Raw genomic sequence first — 20,836 nt, 5'->3', positions numbered from 1 at the left:
CTGATAAACTGGTATCACTTCATCAAGCCCATCAATCACAATAGTGAATTAATGACCAAATGTAGTGTATAAGACTCTTGAACAGTGATTATCAACTTTAAAAAGCTTGTATTACAATACCAATTTTAATGCATGAAACTAAAAAAAATATTTAATTTAAAATGTTAATAAATATTTAATTTCTCTTGTTAAGTGTATCCAGTCCACGGATCATCCATTACTTATGGAATATATTCTCCTTCCCAACAGGAAGTTGCAAGAGTCCACCCACAGCAAAGCTGCTATATAGCTCCTCCCCTAACTGCCATATCCAGTCATTCTCTTGCAAGCCTCAACATAGATAGGAGGTTGTGAGAGTCTGTGGTGATTTATACTTAGTTTATTCTTCAATCAAAAGTTTGTTATTTTTAAATGGCACCGGAGTGTGCTGTTTTTCTCAGGCAGTATTTGGAAGAAGAATCTGCCTGCGTTTTTCTATGATCTTAGCAGACGTAACTAAGATCCATTTGCTGTTCTCACACATTCTGAGGAGTGAGGTACTTCAGAGGGGGAATGGCGTGCAGGTTTTCCTGCAGAAAAGGTATGTGCAGTAAGATATTTTTCTAGGAATGGAATTGACTAAGAAAATACTGCTGATACCGAAGTAATGTAAGTAAAGCCTTAAATGCAGCGATAGCGACTGGTATCAGGCTTATTAATAGAGATACATACTCTTATAAAAATGTGTTTTAAAACGTTTGCTGGCATGCTTAATCGTTTTTTAACGTACATTGGTGATAACACTGTAATGTTGGTATAGCCTTAAATGCAGTAAAAGCGACTGGTATCAGGCTTATTAATAGAGATACATACTCTTGTAAAAATGTGTTTTAAAACGTTTGCTGGCATGTTTAATCGTTTTTTAACATATGTTTGGTGATAAAACTTATTGGGGCCTAAGTTTTTTCCACATGGCTGGCTTAAATTTTGCATAGAAACAGTTAACTGAAGCTTCCCACTGTTGTAATATAAGTGGGAGGGGCCTAATTTAGCGCTTTTTTGCGCAGTTAAAATTACAAAATGAATCATCCAGATTCCTTCAGCAGTCCCATGAATACTACAGGACATTTCTAAAGGGCTAAAAAGACTTCCAAAATCGTTTATAGGGAAGGTAATCCACAGCTCTGCTGTGGCAGTTTTGTTGTGTCTGTTTTTAAAAACGTCTGTCGTTTTTTTGATCTGTTTTTTGCATTAAGGGGTTAATCATCCATTGGCAAGTGGGTGCAATGCTCTGTTACCTTATTACATGTACTGTAAAAATTTTGTTTGTTTTACTGCCTTTTTTCACTGTTTTTCAAATTTTGACAAAATTTGTTTCTCTTAAAGGCACAGTAACGTTTTATATATTTGCTTAACTTGATTTAAAGTGGTTTTCCAAGCTTACTAGTCTCATTATTAGTCTGTTTTAACATGTCTGACATAGAGGAAGCTCTGTGTTCATTATGTTTTAAAGCCATGGTGGAACCCCATCTTAGAATGTGTACCAGATGTACTGATTTCATGTTAAACAATAAAGATCATTTTTTGTTTTTAAAAACATTATCACCAGTGGATTCTGTCGTGGGGGTAGTTATGCCGACTAACTCTCCCCACGTGTCAGACCTTTTGACTCCCGCTTTAGGGACTCACGCTCAAATGGCGCCAAGTACATCAAGGGCACCCATAGCGTTTATTTTACCAGGGGATTCTGTCGAGGGGAAAGTTATGCCGACTAACTCTCCCCACGTGTCAGACCCTTCGACTCCCGCTTCAGGGACTCACGCTCAAATGGCGCCAAGTACATCAAGGGCGCCCATAGCGTTTATTTTACAAGACATGGCAAAGGTGGTGAATAATACTCTGGCAGCAGTATTAGTCAGACTACCTGAAATTAAAGGAAAGCAGATAGCTCTGGGGGTAGATACAGAGCATACAGACGCTTTAATAACCATGTATGATACTACCTCACAATATGCTTAGTCTGTGGGTGATTTTTTTGACTCAGGGAAGATGATTTAACCTGATTCTGATATTTCTACATTTAAAATTTATGCTTGAGAACCTCCACTTGTCGCTCAGGGAGGCTTTGGCTGCTCTGAATGAATGTGTACAATCGCAGGGCCAGAAAAATTGTGTAGACTGGATAAATAATATGCAGTGCCGGTGTGTACTGATGTTTTTCCAATACCTAAAGAGGTTTACTAAAAAATTTTTTAATAAGGAATGGGATAGACCAGGTGTGCCGTTCTCTTCCCCTCCTATTTTTTAGAAGAATGTTTTCTAATAGTTACCGCCACACGGGACTTCTGGCAGACAGTTCCTAAGGTGGAGAGAAGAGTTTCTACTCTAGCTAAGCGTACCACTACCTCTGGCGAGGACAGTTGTGCTTTTTAGATCCAATGGATAAAAAATGTTTATTCAACAGGGTTTTTATCCTGCAGCCCCTTGCATACATTGCTTCTGTCACTGCTGCTGCGGCGTTCTGGGTTGAGTCTCTTGATGAGGCTTTACAGTTAGCGACTCCATTGGATGAATATATTTGACAAGCTTATGCTAGCCAATTCCTTTGTTTTCTGATGCCTTTGTTCATTTGACTAGACTAACGGCTAAGAATTCTGTTTTTTACTAAACTGGCGCGCAGAGCACTATGGCTTATATCATGGTCAGCTGTCGTGACTTTAATAAATAAGCTATTTAACTTCCCTTCAAGGGGCAGACCCTATCGGGCCTGGTTTGAAGAAGATTATTGCTTATATCACTGGAGGAAAAGGTCATGCCCTTCCTCAGGATAGGTCCAAATCAAGGGCCAAAAAAGGTCTAATTTTTGCTCAGTCCAAGGCGGTCTGGAGACAATCGGACCTGGAACAAAGATAAGCAGGCCAAGGAGCCTGCTGCTACCTCTAAGGCAGCATGAAGGAACGGACCCCTATCCGGTAACGGATCCTATAGGGGGCAGACTTTCATTCTTCGCCCAGGCGTGGGCAAGAGATGCCCAGGATCCCTAGGCATTGGAATTTATATCCCAGAGATATCTTCTGGATTTCAAAGATTTCCCCCCAAAAAAAGGGGAGATTTTGCCTTTCACAATTATCTGCAAACCAGATAAAGAAGGAGGCATTCTTACATTGTGTACAAGATCCATCCAGTTCCAAGAGAGGAACAGGGACAGAGTTTTTACTCAAATCTGTTTGTGGTTCCCAAGGTGAGGGAACCTTCAGACCTATTTTGGATCTAAAGATCTTAAACAAATTCCTCAGAATTCCGTCATTTCAGATGGAAACTATTCGTACCATCTTACCTATGATCCAGGAGAGTCAATAGAGGACTACAATGGATTTGAAGGATGCTTATCCTCACATTGGGATGCATAAAGATCACCTTCGTTTTTTCAGGTTTGCCTTTCTAGACAGGCATTACCAGTTTGTAGCTCTTTCCTTTGGGATATCTACAGCCCCAAGAATCTTTATGGAGGTTCTGGGGTCGCTTTGGCGGTCCTTAGGCCGCGGGGCATAGAAGTGGCCCCTTATTTAGACGACATTTTGATACAGGCGTCAAACATCCAAATTGCCAAGTCTCATACGGATGTAGTACTGGCATTTCTGAGATCACATGGGTGGAAAGTGAACAAGGATAGAGTTCTCTATCCCCAATCTCAAGGGTTTCCCTCCTAGGGACTCTGATAGATTCTGTAGAAATGAAAATTTACCTGACGGAGTCCAGGTTGTCAAAGTTTCTAAATTTCTGCCGTGTTTTTCATCCCATCCGCGCCCTTCGGTGGCTCAGTACATGAATGAAATCGGCTTAATGGTAGCGGCAAGGGACATAGTACCGTTTGCCCGTCTACATTTCAGACCACTGCAACTATGCATGCTCAGTCAGAGGAACGGGGATTACACAGATTTGTTCCCCTGTTTAACCTGGACCAAGAGACCAGAGATTCTCTTCTCTGGTGACTATATCAGGTCCATCTGTCCAAGGGTATGACCTTCCGCAGGTCAGATGGGACAATTGTTACAATAGATGCCAGCCTTTTAGGTTGGGATGCAGTCTGGAACTCCCTGAAGGCTCAGGGATAGTGGACTTAGGAGGAGACCCTCCTTCTAATAAATATTCTGGAACTGGGAGTGATATTCCATGCTCTTCAGACTTGGCCTCAGTTAGCAACTCTGAGGTACATCATACTCAGTCGGACAATTTACACGACTGTGGCTTACATCAGCCATCAATGGGGAACAGAAGTTCCCTAGCAATGTTAGAAGTCTTACAATAATTCACTGGACATAGACTCACTCTTGTCTATCAGCTGTCAATATCCCAGGTGTTGAGAACTGGGAGGTGGATTTTCTAAGTCGTCAGACTTTTCTTCCGGGGGAGTGGGCTTTCCTCCGGAGGTCAAGACCAAGCAGGAGAGGGCTTTGGTGTTTTTGACAGCGCCTGCGTAGCCACGCAGGACCTGGTATGCAGATCTGGTGGACATGTCATCCTTTACATCACGGTCTCTGCTTCTGAGACAGGTCCCTCTACCTCAGGGTCCTTTCAACCTTCTAAATAGAATCAATCTGAGATGGACTGCCTGGAGACTGAACGCTTGATGTTATCAAAGCATGGCTTCTCAGAGTCAGCCATTGATACCTTAATACAGACATGAAAGCCTGTCTCTAGGAGAATTGAACATAGATATGGTGTAAATATCTGATTGTTATGAATCCAAGGGTTACTCATGGAGTAAAGTCTGGATTCCCAGGATATTATCTTTTCTCCAAGATGTTTTGGAGAAAAGGGTTGTCAGCTAATTCCTTAAAAGGGACAGATTTTTACTCTGTCTATTTTTTTGCACAAGCGTCTGGCAGGTATTCTAGACGTTCAGGCATTTGGTCAGGCTTTGGTTAGATCCAAGCCTGTGTTAAAAACTGTTGCTCCACCATGGAGCTTAAACCTAGTTCTTAAGGTTCTTCAAGAAGTTCCGTTTGAACCTTTTTTGTTCCATAGATATCAATCTTTATCTTGGAAAGTTCCTTTTGGGTAGCTATTTCCTCGACTCGTAGAGTCTCCAAGTTATCTGTGTTACAATGTGATTCTCCTTATCTGGTCCTTCGTACAGATAAGGTAGTCCTGCGTACCAACCTGGGGTTTTTCCTAAGGTGGTATCTATCAAGAACATCACTCAAGAGATAGTTGTTCCATGCTTGTATCCTAATCCTTCCTCAAAGAAGGAACTTCTATTACACAATATTGGACGTGGTTTGTGCTTTAAAGTTTTACTTACAAGCTACTACAGTTTTCATCAAACGTTCACCTTGTTTGTTGTCTATTCTGGACAGAGGAGAGGTCAAAAGACTTCGGCAGCCTCTCTGTCTTTTTAGTTAAAAAGCATAATTCATTTAGCTTATGAGACTGCTGGACAGCAGCCTCCTGAAGGGATTACAGCTCATTCTACTAGAGCTGTGGTTTTCACTTGGGCCTTTTTTAAATGTGGCTTCTGTTGAACAGATTTACAAGACGGAGTCTTGGTCTGCGCTTCATACTTTTTCAAATTTAACAAATTTGATACCTTCTTCGGAGGCTATTTTTGGGAGAAAGGGTTTCTTACAGGCAGTGGTAACTTCCGTTTAAGTACCTGCCTTGTCCCTCCCATCATCCGTGTACTTTAGCTTTGGTATTGGTATTCCATAAGTAATGGATGATCCGTGGACTGGATACACTTAACAAGAGAAAACATAATTTATGCTTACCTGATAAATTTATTTCTCTTGTAGTGTATCCAGTCCACGGCCCGCCCTGTCACTTTAAGGCAGGTAATTTTTTCATTTGAACTACAGTCACCACTGCACCCTATGGTTTTTTCCTTTCTCTACATGTTTTCGGTCGAATGACTGAATATGGCAGTTAGGGGAGGAGCTATATAGCAGCTTTGCTGTGGGTGGACTCTTGCAACTTCCTGTTGGGAAGGAGAATATATTCCATAAGTAATGGATGATCCGTGGACTGGATACACTACAAGAGAAATAAATTTATCAGGTAAGCATAAATTATGTTATTTCTACAGCTAAGCTAGAGGGGCTGATGATGAGTTTATGGAACCAAAGGGGCAGTGGCTGGAAAAAGTTAGAGATTTTAAACAACTTTCTTATTTACTTCTATGATCACATTTGCTTCATTCTCTTGATATCCTTTGTTGAGGGAGCAGCAATGCACTACTGGGAGCTAGCTGAACACATTGGGTGAGCCAATGACAAGTTGCATGTATATTTAGTCACTAATCATAAGCTAGCTTACAGTAGGGCATTGCTGATCTTGAGCCTACCTAGGTATGCTATTCAACAAAGACTTCCAAAAAAGCAAATCAGATAATAGATTCTATCTGAATCATTAAATATTTTTTGGGGGGTTTCATGTCCCTTGTAATAAAAAAAATAATTATTCTAAAGCCCAAATCTGATGTAGGTGTCACAAATTGTTGTCATCAATCACCAAGTTTCAGAGATATTGTAATTCTGCTTTTAATATCTGCTTGGGAAAAGGTTCCCCTTTAAATAGAGCCTATAGCACTCTTTGATTTTCTGAATTAAATTAATATTATAAGTTGTGTATTTGTGAACAAACCTGCTAAATTAAATCCATTATGGAAGTAATAAAGCATTTCTCCCCCGGACATTTCCGACTGGGGAGATTGACAGCCCCTGCTGCATGCGATTGGCTAAGCACAAGCTGGGGGCGGGGTTGCACATTTGCAATAGTGTGCATAGGCAAATGTGTATATGCACGCCCCGTCCGTTCTTTCTTAAATGTGAGCCATATAACCAATTAGCAGCATTGACTAAGTAAGCTGGTTCTACGAACAAACATACTCTATGGCCTTTTGAGTGATCACTCACCTTCCTTAAAGGGACATGAAAGTCAAAATTAAGCATACGAATTAGATAGAACATAACATTTTAAACAACTTTCCACTTTACTCCAGTTATCAATTTTACTAAGTTCTCTTGGTATGAATAATCCTAGGTGAACTCAGGAGCGTGCATGTGATAGCAGCGTTTGCAACATTTTTTTATAGCAATTATACATTGTTGCAAAAACTCTTGCCATAGACTGCTATAGGCACGTGCACACTCTTGAGGTCCTATCAGCCTACCTGTTTACTCTTCAACAAAAGATACCAAGAAAACAATGCAAATTTGATAATATAAGTAAATTGGAAAGGGGATTAAAATGTCATACTCCATCTGTATCATGAAAGTTTAAAATTGACTTTCAAATGCCAGTTCATTTAGGGAGACTGCCTAAATCATTATCATTTCATAAAATAATGAATTTATTAGTGGTGTAGACCTTTAAAACTAAATTTATAACTTTATTTTTTCTTCTTAATATAAGGAGAGTCCACAGCTTCATTCCTTACTGTTGGGAAATACTGAACCTGGCCACCAGGAGGAGGCAAAGACACCCCAGCCAAAGGCTTAAATACTTCTCCCACTTCCCCTATCCCCCAGTCATTCTTTGCCTTTCGTCACAGAAGGATGGCAGAGAAGTGTCCTAATCCTTCTTCTTCGAAGGAACGTTTACGTCATAATTTGGACGTGGTTCGTGCCTTGAAACTTTATCTTCAGGCTACTAAGGAGTTTAGACAAACGTCTTCCTTGTTTGTGGCATATTCTGGGAAGCATAAGGGTCAGAAGGTCTCTTCGACTTCCTTATCTTTTTGGTTGAGGAGTCTTATCCACTTAAAACTATGCGGGAGTCACCGTGATAATACTATCACTAGGCTCCTATAGGAGGCGCTTGAATCTGGTGTAGGTAATAATAAAATATTAGTGCATGAAAATGTAGAAAATAGACGGCTGGCAATGGAACAGATGACAGTGTTTAACACTAGTATGCCAACACAGATCATAAATTATGAGAAATAAACAATATAAAATATAAAATGTATACGAATCAAATGGTGTATGCAACCCAATCTGGAAAGTCCAGCGAGTCTCTTCAAATGTCCATCAGTACTTGAACAGGCTGCTCTCTGTCTTCACCCAACTGGATGATGTATTCTATGATGCAAAACAAAAACAAAAACAGAGGCGCCACATGTGTGGATCAATATAACCAGAAATCCAGTAAAGGAGTAGAATAAGGGTACTCACAAACGGGGCGGCACTCTCTTGTGCCAGTAGAAGCGGGCTGGTTTTCAACAGCAAACCAGCTGGCTGTGTGTCTCCCAGATCGATAGAGAATGCTTGTCTCCTGGATGTCAAACACCGGCCAAAAACTGCAGTGGAAGGAGGAGGAAGAGCTACAGTGCCCTTAGGTTACTGTTATGAGGATAGTAACACCAACACCAGACTTATGTAAAAGTATAAAATCAGTATTTTATTATACACAATAAAAATACCAAATGGTATAACAAATTACAGCTGGGTGATGACAACCTATCTCCCCATAGACCATACAATATAGCGACGCGTTTCTCGGGGAACACCCCGTTTCCTCAGGCTTGTATGTCTGTTGTATGCATAAATGCCCTTTATATAGGGCTCAGTAACCTAATGTTCAAATGAACCCTCCCCTTCCTTTATCCGGATTGACCTATCATGTCCTTCCTTTCCAAACACTCCCCATTGTTGTGGAGATGTATCAATAAATTAGTTCCAATTATATATCGTAATTAGATTTGAATTTATACAAATTCATTTGCCTATGTGTCCCTGATAGCAATATATAAATAAGCAATTGGATCGTTAGTTACCGGTCTCGATCATCCGCTATGTGTAATATAATTGTAGTGAGAAGACTGACATGAGTTCCATACCTAACCAATAGGGTTACGGCCATATCGGGGGCCTGTTCTAACATGGCAATCCCATTGGTTACACTCTCGGCTGTATGGCATGGCAATCCCATTGGTTACGCTCTGGGCTGCGTATTGTGTTGTCATGACATAATGTCATGTGATCGGTAGTGTGGCAAATAGCTGTTACATATAATGTTGTCATGACGTAATGTCATGTGATCGAGGGTGTGCCAAATTGCTGTTGCCGTGCTTCCGACGTCCATACGGAATGACGCCTGATCACATGATCACTACGGCCCAAGTCTATATAGCTTTATAGTGTTGTGGTTGCTAAGGGCGACATGATTACGCCCATATCTAACTGCAGAGCCAGTGACAAAGCGCCACAGTAACCAATATCCTGCTATTGGTCATAAATATATCGCTAGTGTCAAACCGACAGTAATATATGAAAACTACAAATTAGTGAGTGTGTTACGCTAGTAGTACGATTAACACATTATGGATCCAGGACAATCCAACAAGATGTGAAAAAAACAAATTAGGAGTGTGGTAGTGAAAAAATTCCCTATCAATTGGTGGGATTATAAAACTAGACTCCGGAACTACAGGATACACTATAAAACCAGCCCGCTTCTACTGGCACAAGAGAGTGCCGCCCCGTTTGTGAGTACCCTTATTCTACTCCTTTACTGGATTTCTGGTTATATTGATCCACACATGTGGCGCCTCTGTTTTTGTTTTTGTTTTGCATCATAGAATACATCATCCAGTTGGGTGAAGACAGAGAGCAGCCTGTTCAAGTACTGATGGACATTTGAAGAGACTCGCTGGACTTTCCAGATTGGGTTGCATACACCATTTGATTCGTATACATTTTATATTTTATATTTTATATTGTTTATTTCTCATAATTTATGATCTGTGTTGGCATACTAGTGTTAAACACTGTCATCTGTTCCATTGCCAGCCGTCTATTTTCTACATTTTCATGCACTGATATTTTATTATTACCTACACCAGATTCAAGCGCCTCCTATAGGAGCCTAGTGATAGTATTATCACGGTGACTCCCGCATAGTTTTATTTTTACCTGGTTTTTTGGTTTGATAGGAGAGCTGCTACTTCTCATTATTCATATATTTTTATATTTTCTTTATTATTTGTTAATTATTGAATACATTTTTACAACTGTTGGTTTTATTTTTATTATTTGCCTTTATTGCTATCATCTTGTATCAACATGTTGTCTTCCTCTGAGAGAGCTTTAAGGAGACAAAGTACCGCACATGATGATAACAATACAGGAATCATTGTTGACCCCGCCACCAATGCCAGTATAGAGAGTCTGTTTACTAAGTTGGAAGACTTACTCAAAAATGAGAATAGGCATTGGTGGGATCTAGACTGTTTAAAGAAATATAAAGAAAAGAAACAGATCCCTAGGGGTTTGCGGGTTTTTAAGAATTGCTCCTTTAAGAACAACCCAGATTTGCTTACTAAGTGGTATGGTATTTTGGATGAGTGTTCCTTTAAACTTATTGACCTACTCATCTCCCATAGACAGCTATTGGTAGATGAGGTAGGGGTAGAAATAGACAACATTCAGAAAGAACTAGAAGGGTTCAAAGAACATCCTGAATACCACAAACTTAACACTCAAACGATTAAATCAGTAGATGAATATCAGACAGAAATCATAACTAATAAGAACAATAAAATTAAAAGAGATGAAGAAGACTATAGTAAAGGGGAAGTTTATACTTACAATAGAAATAAACCCAGTAAAGTCAATGATTGGACCGTGGTTCAACGCCACAAAAACAAGAATAACCATAACCATCAGTCCCACTATAACTCCAATCGGAATAATAAACACAATCAAAAGAACCCATTCAGTCACCCACGTGAGAACTATTATGGGGATCACAATGGTAACCGTAACACTGATTCCCAGCAATACAATGAGGGTCAGGGAGCTAACCGGAATATAGAACCTCACTATAATAGATTAACCTATGCAGATAGGGACTATAGAGGTACACCACAATATCAGGAATACCACAACCCTAATTATATTCCCATCAATAATAGATTCCAAGCCCTCAGTTCCGGGCAGGAAGAGGTATTTGACCATTCGAGAGAAGTAAGACCCTCCACATCAAAGGCCACTATTATTTCCTCCACTCCATCTGGGCCTTTTTTAGAGAATTCGAACCTTGCACCCCTATGGAGGCGACCGAATCCTACCACAAATCAAAAGAAAAGACCCTATCCAAACAGGGAAGGCGAGGGGGAGGGAAAACCAACAAAAAAGAAAAACTCTCAAAACTAAAAAAGGGTATATTCAATCTCTCTTCCCATATACTCTCAGATGATGAGGTGAGAGTTCTGGGAAGAGGCCTTTCGTATTGTCCCCCTAACTCGCATAACATTTTTGAACTTTTTGTGGATTTAAATAAATACACACGCAAATTATCAATTCAGAGATATTTTGCAATGAAGGCTTTGAGAAAACAAAACATAGAGGGTTTACCTATCCTATTAAATTCAGGTCAAATGAGAAATCCTTCTATGGTTATATCATATGATCCGAGCTCACTAATGGAGGAACTTTTTGAAGGAGTAATACATACTTCACTGGCTCCCCCCTCATCCTTTTATCCACCTAAGGAAGAAGTGTCCTATATAGACTTATATCAGCAACTAGTCTTAGAAGACTTTGAATCTATGCCAAAAAGGATTATGGGTAAAAAGAGAACTTGGCCCAACGAAGCTAGAGCCCTTAAAAGTCTGATGGATGACCGAAACCTGGTCATCCGCCAGGCTGATAAGGGCGGGGGCATAGTGCTGCAGAATTATTCTGACTATGTAAAAGAAGCCTGTAGAATTCTAGAGGATACCAATTATTACACTAAACTAAAGTATGATCCCACCACAGAGTATATGAAAATTCTTAACACCTTATTGGGAAAAGGCCTTAATTTGCAGATCCTCAACAAAAAAGAGAAAAGATACCTAACCCCAGACCATCCTAGTATACCTTATTATTACCACCTACCCAAATTGCACAAGAACGAAAAAGAGCCTCCTGGTAGGCCCATTATAGCTGGCATGAATAGTATCACCGACAGATTGTCAGAATACATTGACATCTACCTACAGAGGTATGTCATTACCTTACCATCCTATATTAAGGACACTAAAGATCTGCTTAATAAACTTTCTCTTGTGCAATTGGATAAAAATAAGAAGTATCTTTGGCTCACATGTGATGTTGGATCACTTTATTCGAATATATCTCATGATCTGGGGATCAACACCACCTTGACTTATTTGAATAGAGATTTATACATGCCTCTAAGCCAAAAAGAATATCTGATTTCACTCATCAATTTTATTTTAAAACACAATTATTTTCAGTTTCTTGATTCCTTTTATCTACAGATCAGGTTAACGGCCATGGGCACCAGATTTGCCCCTAGCTTTGCCAACCTCTTTATGGGTCACTACATATATAATTCGCAATGGAGGGGCAATCTGGTGTTCTATGGCCGTTATATAGATGACCTGATATTTATTTTTGATGGCTTAGAGTCAGAAGCCTTAGATTTTGTATCACATCTAAATGACAACAATATGGGTATTAGTTTTACCCATAATTTACAAAAAGAAAATATAGAATTTCTGGATGTCATTCAATCCTGGGACCAAGAAGAGAATATATCCACGTCCACTTTTTTAAAAAAGGTGGATTGTAATAATTTCCTACATTTCTCAAGCAACCATTTAACAAAATGGAAAACTAATATTCCTTTTAGTCAGTTTTGCAGACTGCGAAGAAACTGCAGTACCATTGACCAATATAATCAGCAATCGCAGATCCTGAAATGTAGATTCATTGAAAAAGGATACCCTACGGAATTAGTCACAAAAGGCTATGAGAAAGCCAAGAATCTACATAGGGAACAATTATTATCCTCTGCCGCATCAATAGACAGAGATAAGGAAACCTTTGCTAATAAGCAACCTTTGTTTATTACACAATACAACTCTAACCATAAAATCATTAATAAAGTCCTCAAGAAACACTGGCCGATCCTTCTAAAAGACCCCGTCCTGAAGAAAACACTTCCATCACAACCTAAATTAGTGTTTAAGAGAGCCCCTACTTACAAACAAAAACTAGCCCCTAGTAAGGTGGTGATGTCAAAAAGGAAATCTACCGATATCATAAGACCGAGAGATCAGATTCATAATAAACATACTTTTAGCAAAATAGGGACTTTTAGATGTGGGAAGAAACGATGCCACATGTGTAAATATATAACACATGGCCACAGTGACATATTAGTTAACCATACAAAAGAGTTAATACCTATTAAAAATCGACTGTCCTGTGATTCCAACTATATAATATATGCATTGTCCTGCCAATGTGGGATCCAGTATATAGGTAGGACCTGTAGAAAGGTCAGGACCAGATGGAGTGAACATCTGAGGAACATTGAATCTAAATCGCTGAAACATAGTGTCTCTAGGCATATCTGCAATAGTTATATTCCTGGTAAATGTTCATTCAAAATAACTCCATTGGAAAAAATCCCTCCCAGCAATATGTACAATAGGTTTTCTAAATTGAGACAAAGGGAAACCTATTGGATTTATAAATTCAATAGCTTATTTCCCATTGGCCTCAACGAGGTTATAGACTCTGCAGCATTTGTGTAGATATTTTTGTTCATATTTATATGTGAGACATTGTTATATCTAATACATGTCTGGTTAGATGTATGAACATATGTATGGCTAGATGTGCATTTTGTGAGCTGGACTTTTCGACACCCCATTGTTGTTGGTTCACATTTACAAGCATTATATAACCCAAACTATAGAAAATTGTTACCTATAGGGAAATTCTAATTATAGTTACGTATCAATACATTAGGACTTTAGACTAAGTACATTCTACACATGGTATTTTAACCTCAACACTTTGACCCTATCATATCACCTCTTCACATATATTTTCTCTCTTACCAGCATATTTATATACCCTCAGAGATCATCGGGGGGCAATATTATTACCTATTGGTAATTATTTAAATAGAATTCACTTTTTGATATAGCCTTTTAACTTGATTTACACTAATACCCCCAGCACACTGGCATGTCACATCATTTCATTGGGTAACCATGTCACCTAGTATAGATAATTTTATCTATTACATTTATTATTGAAATTTGGAGCACCGTTCACTAGTTAGTGATTAGCTACACTTATATCCTTATTTTATTATATTAACATTTATTTATGAGTTGGTCATTACTTATATTAATATCCCTTTTATATTATACACAATACCATTTATTATGGCAACACATTGACCTCGGAACACTAACCACTTATTTATAGTGTATCCTGTAGTTCCGGAGTCTAGTTTTATAATCCCACCAATTGATAGGGAATTTTTTCACTACCACACTCCTAATTTGTTTTTTTCACATCTTGTTGGATTGTCCTGGATCCATAATGTGTTAATCGTACTACTAGCGTAACACACTCACTAATTTGTAGTTTTCATATATTACTGTCGGTTTGACACTAGCGATATATTTATGACCAATAGCAGGATATTGGTTACTGTGGCGCTTTGTCACTGGCTCTGCAGTTAGATATGGGCGTAATCATGTCGCCCTTAGCAACCACAACACTATAAAGCTATATAGACTTGGGCCGTAGTGATCATGTGATCAGGCGTCATTCCGTATGGACGTCGGAAGCACGGCAACAGCAATTTGGCACACCCTCGATCACATGACATTACGTCATGACAACATTATATGTAACAGCTATTTGCCACACTACCGATCACATGACATTATGTCATGACAACACAATACGCAGCCCAGAGCGTAACCAATGGGATTGCCATGCCATACAGCCGAGAGTGTAACCAATGGGATTGCCATGTTAGAACAGGCCCCCGATATGGCCGTAACCCTATTGGTTAGGTATGGAACTCATGTCAGTCTTCTCACTACAATTATATTACACATAGCGGATGATCGAGACCGGTAACTAACGATCCAATTGCTTATTTATATATTGCTATCAGGGACACATAGGCAAATGAATTTGTATAAATTCAAATCTAATTACGATATATAATTGGAACTAATTTATTGATACATCTCCACAACAATGGGGAGTGTTTGGAAAGGAAGGACATGATAGGTCAATCCGGATAAAGGAAGGGGAGGGTTCATTTGAACATTAGGTTACTGAGCCCTATATAAAGGGCATTTATGCATACAACAGACATACAAGCCTGAGGAAACGGGGTGTTCCCCGAGAAACGCGTCGCTATATTGTATGGTCTATGGGGAGATAGGTTGTCATCACCCAGCTGTAATTTGTTATACCATTTGGTATTTTTATTGTGTATAATAAAATACTGATTTTATACTTTTACATAAGTCTGGTGTTGGTGTTACTATCCTCATAACAGTAACCTAAGGGCACTGTAGCTCTTCCTCCTCCTTCCACTGCAGTTTTTGGCCGGTGTTTGACATCCAGGAGACAAGCATTCTCTATCGATCTGGGAGACACACAGCCAGCTGGTTTGCTGTTGAAAACCAGCCCGCTTCTACTGGCACAAGAGAGTGCCGCCCCGTTTGTGAGTACCCTTATTCTACTCCTTTACTGGATTTCTGGTTATATTGATCCACACATGTGGCGCCTCTGTTTTTGTTTTTGTTTTGCGTCTTATCCACTTAGCTTATGAGACAGCGGGACATAGACCTCCTCAGAGAATTACGGCTCATTCTACTAGAGCAGTGACTTCCTCTTAGGCCTTTAAGAATGAGGCCTTTATGGATCAGATTTGTAATGCGGCTATCTGCTCCTCCTTACACACTTTTTCTAAGTTTGATGTTTTTGCTTCAGCTGAAGCAGCCTTCAGGAGAAAGGTTTTGCAGGCTGTGGTGCCCCTCAGATTAGGGTCCGCCTCTATTTTTGTCCCTCTTGTTATCATTCAGTGTCCTCTAGAGCTTGGGTATAAGTTTCCCAACAGTAAGGAATGAAGCCGTGGACTCTCCTTATATTAAGAAGGAAAACATAAATTATGCTTACCAGATAATTTAATTTCCTTCTGTATAAGGAGAGTCCAAGGCCCCCGCACGTGTTTCTCCAATGGGCGGACCCCTAAATGTATATTTCTCTTCTGGCACCTTTTATACCCTGATATTTCTCCTACTGTTCCTTGTTCCCTCGGAAGAATGACTGGGGGCAAGGGGAAGTGGGAGAGGTATATAAGCCTTTGGCTGAGTGTCTTTGCCTCCTCCTGGTGGCCAGGTTCAGTATTTCCCAACAGTAAGGAATGAAGCGGTGGACTCTCCTTATACAGAAGGAAATTAAATTATCTAGTAAGCATAATTTATGTTTTTAAGATTATTTTTTTTTACTTTGCTGTTCCTTTAAACCTAAAATGGTAATTTTAAAAGGATACAGGTTTAAAATAACTGCCTTGGTTGAACCAGTGTACTTGTATTCTTGACTGGTTAATCTTACAGGTTCATAATGTTCACAAGACGTTTACTGATTGACCAGAGGTATTGCTATATTTGAAACAGATTGCCTGAGATGGATTAAAAATATAGCCAGGTCTCCATAATAACTTGCAAACCTAGAGTCACAGCAGAGCACCTGGTCAGATAGGATACAAGCTTCACAATCTTTAGAGATACAGGCAGTGCTCAGTACTCTTATGATGTGTAAAAGATATACTGTACTGTGTTCTTTGTGCAGTCTCTGTTATTCAGAAACCAGGAGTCGGGGATTGGAAAGATTTCCTTTATTACATTTCCATCCAAGAGTTTCCTCTGAAAGCAAAGTATCACTTGCTTATGATGCTAGCACATGTAATTCTAATGGCCTTGGGGCCCTATTGTAAGATGCCTGTGTTCTGTGTCACTGGTCATGTGATGGAATTTCACTTTAGTGCATATGTTTTCTGTATGTAACTCGCAGTCGCCCTTAAGTTTGAAATCCTTGGTATTGAGTATTAGCATATACAGTAAGTGACCCGGCAATGGGAACTACAGCACAGGCAGGTCTACTTACCCATGGCACATCCACAATTTAAAGGGACAGTGTACTTAATGTGTTTCCAGTGACTTGTTATACTAGCTGCACAGCATAAAATGTTTGCGAAATTGATTATTTATGGGGGTTTTTTTTTCTTTTAAATAACTTGTATTTGAAACCACAACCCAATAGTCTGGGTTGAGCTTGCAGGGAGATCAGATCTCCTTATGTTATCACTTTCTGTACACACACATGCTTCTTTTTATTATCTCTGTCTGCATACCAATGCCCAATACTTAGAGGCACCAATTGAAAATGAATATTGTATTGCTATTGTAATCTCTTCTAACCCCCACTGGGAGTATAATTTCTTCTGCTGACTTTTACGTTTACACAGCTTTTTCTATAGAAATTTTCAGTATAGCTAGGGCCTACCACAGACAAAACCAGTTATTTCAAATGCCAAAATAAAGGTAATTTTTATGTTGGTAAACAATTTAATTTTCTTATATTTCAGATTTTGAGCTTTCAGGACACATTGAGATAAAACAACACTTTTACTTGCCAATAAATTGTTTCTCTTATTCCACTGACAGCTTGTGGATCCCTATTGTATTCACTCTCATGTTTTTGTGCTATTTTTTTCTTGAGTTTCTCACTTTATAATATAGTTTTAGAGGGGGGGGGGGCTCTTCATTGCCAACAATGCCCAAAAATGTTTGTAATGTTTCTTAAAGGTATACAACATCTTGAATTCAGCTGAACTTCTCTGTTTGATGAGAAATCTGGTGGTACCCAGCCCTCTAACAGCTGAATGCATCGTGGCTGCTAATCCGTGTTTCAAAAAGCCTACTGTTTGGATAGGAAGTGGCAGCAGAGACAAAGGGCAGATATGCACTATCGATTTGATGAAAGGGGAACACACGTGTGAGGTAAGTGTTCTTTCACAGTGACTTTACAGCTAGCTATTTTTAATTTCAACTTTAATAAATGGGGCAAACTTTTATGGTTCAGATAGAGCATTCACTTGTAATAGACTTGCTCCTAGTAGCAAACTTACGTTGTTCTCTTTATAGCCTTTGTTGAAAATCATACCTAGTTAGGCTCCAGAGCTGCAATGCACTACTGGGAGATTGGAGGCTACAAAATTAAGTCTTATTGTCATTGGTTTATCAGCCAAGTCCCAGTACTACATTGCTGCAATTGTGCTGACTTTCGGGGGTTAACACATAGCTTAATACAAACAGTGCAATACTTAATGCTGTAGCACATTGGATCTTTTTAGTTTAACACTTATATGTCCCTTTAAATCAATATGTATAATCCTGTTAAATTCTATAATTTTTTTTAGAATTATTCTCCAGAATAATGTTTGCCAGAGAAATACAATTATGAAACTTAACCCTTAACCCTTGAAATTTTCCCTGCTCAGTAGCAAATAAAGACACAACTTAAAGGGACAGTCTACACCTTGGTCATCTTAAAGTCTTACCTTAGATTAAGATGCAAATAGCCTCCTGCACCTCTTTCTATATCAAGCAGCAGGAACGGTAAAACTGTTATTTTGAAATAAATATTGTTTCTGGCCAGTTTGAAATGGCTGCCAAGCTCTACCCACTGGTGACATCACAATCTGGACTGCATATAGCTTCCAATCACAAAAGGCTCACTAGTTGGATTTAAGAGACTGTCAATTCTATTCAGCAGAGTGCATAGATGCAGCCCAGATCGTGATGCCATTGGTGGATGGAGCTTGGCAGCCATTTCGAACTGGCCAGAAACAATATTCATTTTAAAATAACTGTTTTACTGTTTCTGCTGCATGATATAGAAAGGGGCGCAAGAGACTATTTGCAGCTTAATCTAAGGTAAAACCTTAAGATGACTAAGGTGTAGACTGTCCCTTTAAAGGGTAATTTTATTGGAAAATGACATCCTCTAACTCATTATAGCTTGTAATTTTAGCTATAGCTACCTTGCAACTACTATGGTCCTGATGATAATAAACTCACCAGCATGGAAAGAAATCACACGTAATCTTTTGGGGCTTTTTATCATTATGTAGTTTTGCAGATCTGTATGTTTCTTTCCTTCACATCCAGAATCCTACATAGCTAAATAAACATTTATTAAGCTAAAATAAGCTTTTCTAAAATTCTTTGAAAAAACACATAGTTCAGAACTGCTGGTCCGAGCAGAAAGAGTAATTTTTACTCTATAATGTCCCTTTAAGTGCCAGAACAGCACAATCTCTCCCCAGAAGATACATTAGTAAAACTGCAGTTTCAGTCTCCCTGAATATCATTGTTCACAGATAGATTTTTCAGGATATTTTCTTGTGGAACCACTACTTTCCATCTTAATATGAGAAGAGTCCACAGCTTCATTTCTTACTTGTGGGAATACAGATCCTGGCCACCAGGAGGAGGCAAAGATACCCCAGTCAAAGGATTAAATACCTCCCCCACTTCCCTCATCCCCCAGTCATTCTTTGCCTTTCATCACAGGAGGTTGGCAGAGAAGTGTTGGAAGATTTCCGAGTAGTTCCTTATTGAGGGTAGTACTCTTCGAGATGGGACTAGAGTTTTAAGTAGTCTTGTCAGCCTCTCAGTGAGAGCATTGACGAAAGTTAGAGTCTGCAGATGCAGGGAGAGTCTTTCTACGAACTTATCCAGACTCATATTAACAGCTCCTTAAACAATCAGCGTTGACGAGTTTCGCTGCCTGCTTACTTCACTAAAGTCCATGTCAGAATCGCTGCTATAATCTGTCAAACTTGAAGCACCATGTTACTGTTCCATGGCATAGATTCCGGTATGATTGTTTCACAGTCACAGTGGGACTCCTTTATCTTTATGGAATCAAGGGTTAATATCTCCTGAGGGGGATTATTGAACAGGGTTTTTTTTTTAAAATCATATTTGTTATGTGATTTCGACTGCTTATATGTATGAACGTTTGGGCTCTTAGGCTGGTACGGAACATACAGGTTCTTTCATTCGGAGAGCTGCGCAGTTTTCTTTAGCTTAGATGGCGCGCTTTTACTTTAGAAGGGGCAGGTCCTGCATGAGCACCATGTGACCAGGATCGGTCACGTTTTTCTTTTTTCACCGCTTCAGATTCCTGACCGGATGTCTGCAGAGATTAGCTTCTTCTCTATCTGTCTGGGTCATAGGAGGTGGTGAGTGCCTCAGCCATTGGGGGTGTAAGGTGCCAGTTATTTTTCCTTTCTTTATTTTGATATAGATGAGTTATGGAGGATTCTGATATTTTAGAGGGGGATCCCTCTGATACAAAATTTGATACCTTTGTATATTGTGAAGAGGCCCGGGTAATCCAGCCCGCTCAATTATGTTCTGTATGCCGCAATAGAGTGTTCTCATCAACTAATGTTGGAATGCTAGAGACCACTGAGCCGTCCACCTCTGAGGACTATTCGCCAAGCGAGGTGTGTTCCCTTGATTCTGTTCCTACATACGCAGTTTTCCCAAATTCTGACCCCCCTTCGTCTGTAAGGGATTTGTTTCCACCAGAGGTTACTAGGCACTTCTGCATAGCCTTTTCTTCGGCCTTAGCGAGGTTACCTATTCTTCTACGCGCAAGCGAGGAGTTAGTCTGGGCTCTCCTGCCCGAAACAAGTTGGTGTCAGATCAGTCCTCTGGGGATGCGGTTCCCTCTGAAGCTTTAGAGGGAGAACCTCCAGGGTCAGAATCTGCTGACTTGGGTCCTCCGTCTGCGGAGGATTTAGCATGTAGATTTAGATTGGCATGCCTGCTTTTGCTTCTGAGAGAGGTTTTGGCGATGTTAGAGACTTCCAGGACTGCTCCGTCAGTTGACTATCTGTACTCTAAATCAGATAATGATCTTAACTAGATGAATGGAGGATGGTATATTCCTTGTCGTCTTGATTTACCTATTGTTTTTTAAGTTATTTAATAATCCCAGTT

The 20,836-nt window shown here is 39.6% G+C and overlaps 1 protein-coding gene across 3 annotated transcripts in view; it reads left to right on the top strand.

Moving 5' to 3' along the window:
• The window catches only part of LRRK2 (leucine rich repeat kinase 2), a 649,887-nt gene that overhangs the window by 577,951 nt on the left and 51,100 nt on the right, over window positions 1-20,836 (top strand). For all 3 annotated transcript variants that reach the window (XM_053716587.1, XM_053716586.1, XM_053716588.1), the window contains one exon: window positions 17,627-17,821. In XM_053716587.1, coding sequence (XP_053572562.1) covers window positions 17,627-17,821 — 195 coding nt within the window. The remainder of the gene's footprint in view (window positions 1-17,626; window positions 17,822-20,836) is intronic.

The sequence above is a fragment of the Bombina bombina genome, chromosome 6 (genome assembly GCF_027579735.1).
Source record: "Bombina bombina isolate aBomBom1 chromosome 6, aBomBom1.pri, whole genome shotgun sequence".
In the NCBI taxonomy this organism is placed as follows: Eukaryota; Metazoa; Chordata; class Amphibia; order Anura; family Bombinatoridae; genus Bombina; species Bombina bombina.
This window is presented reverse-complemented; position numbering and strand designations above follow the sequence as displayed.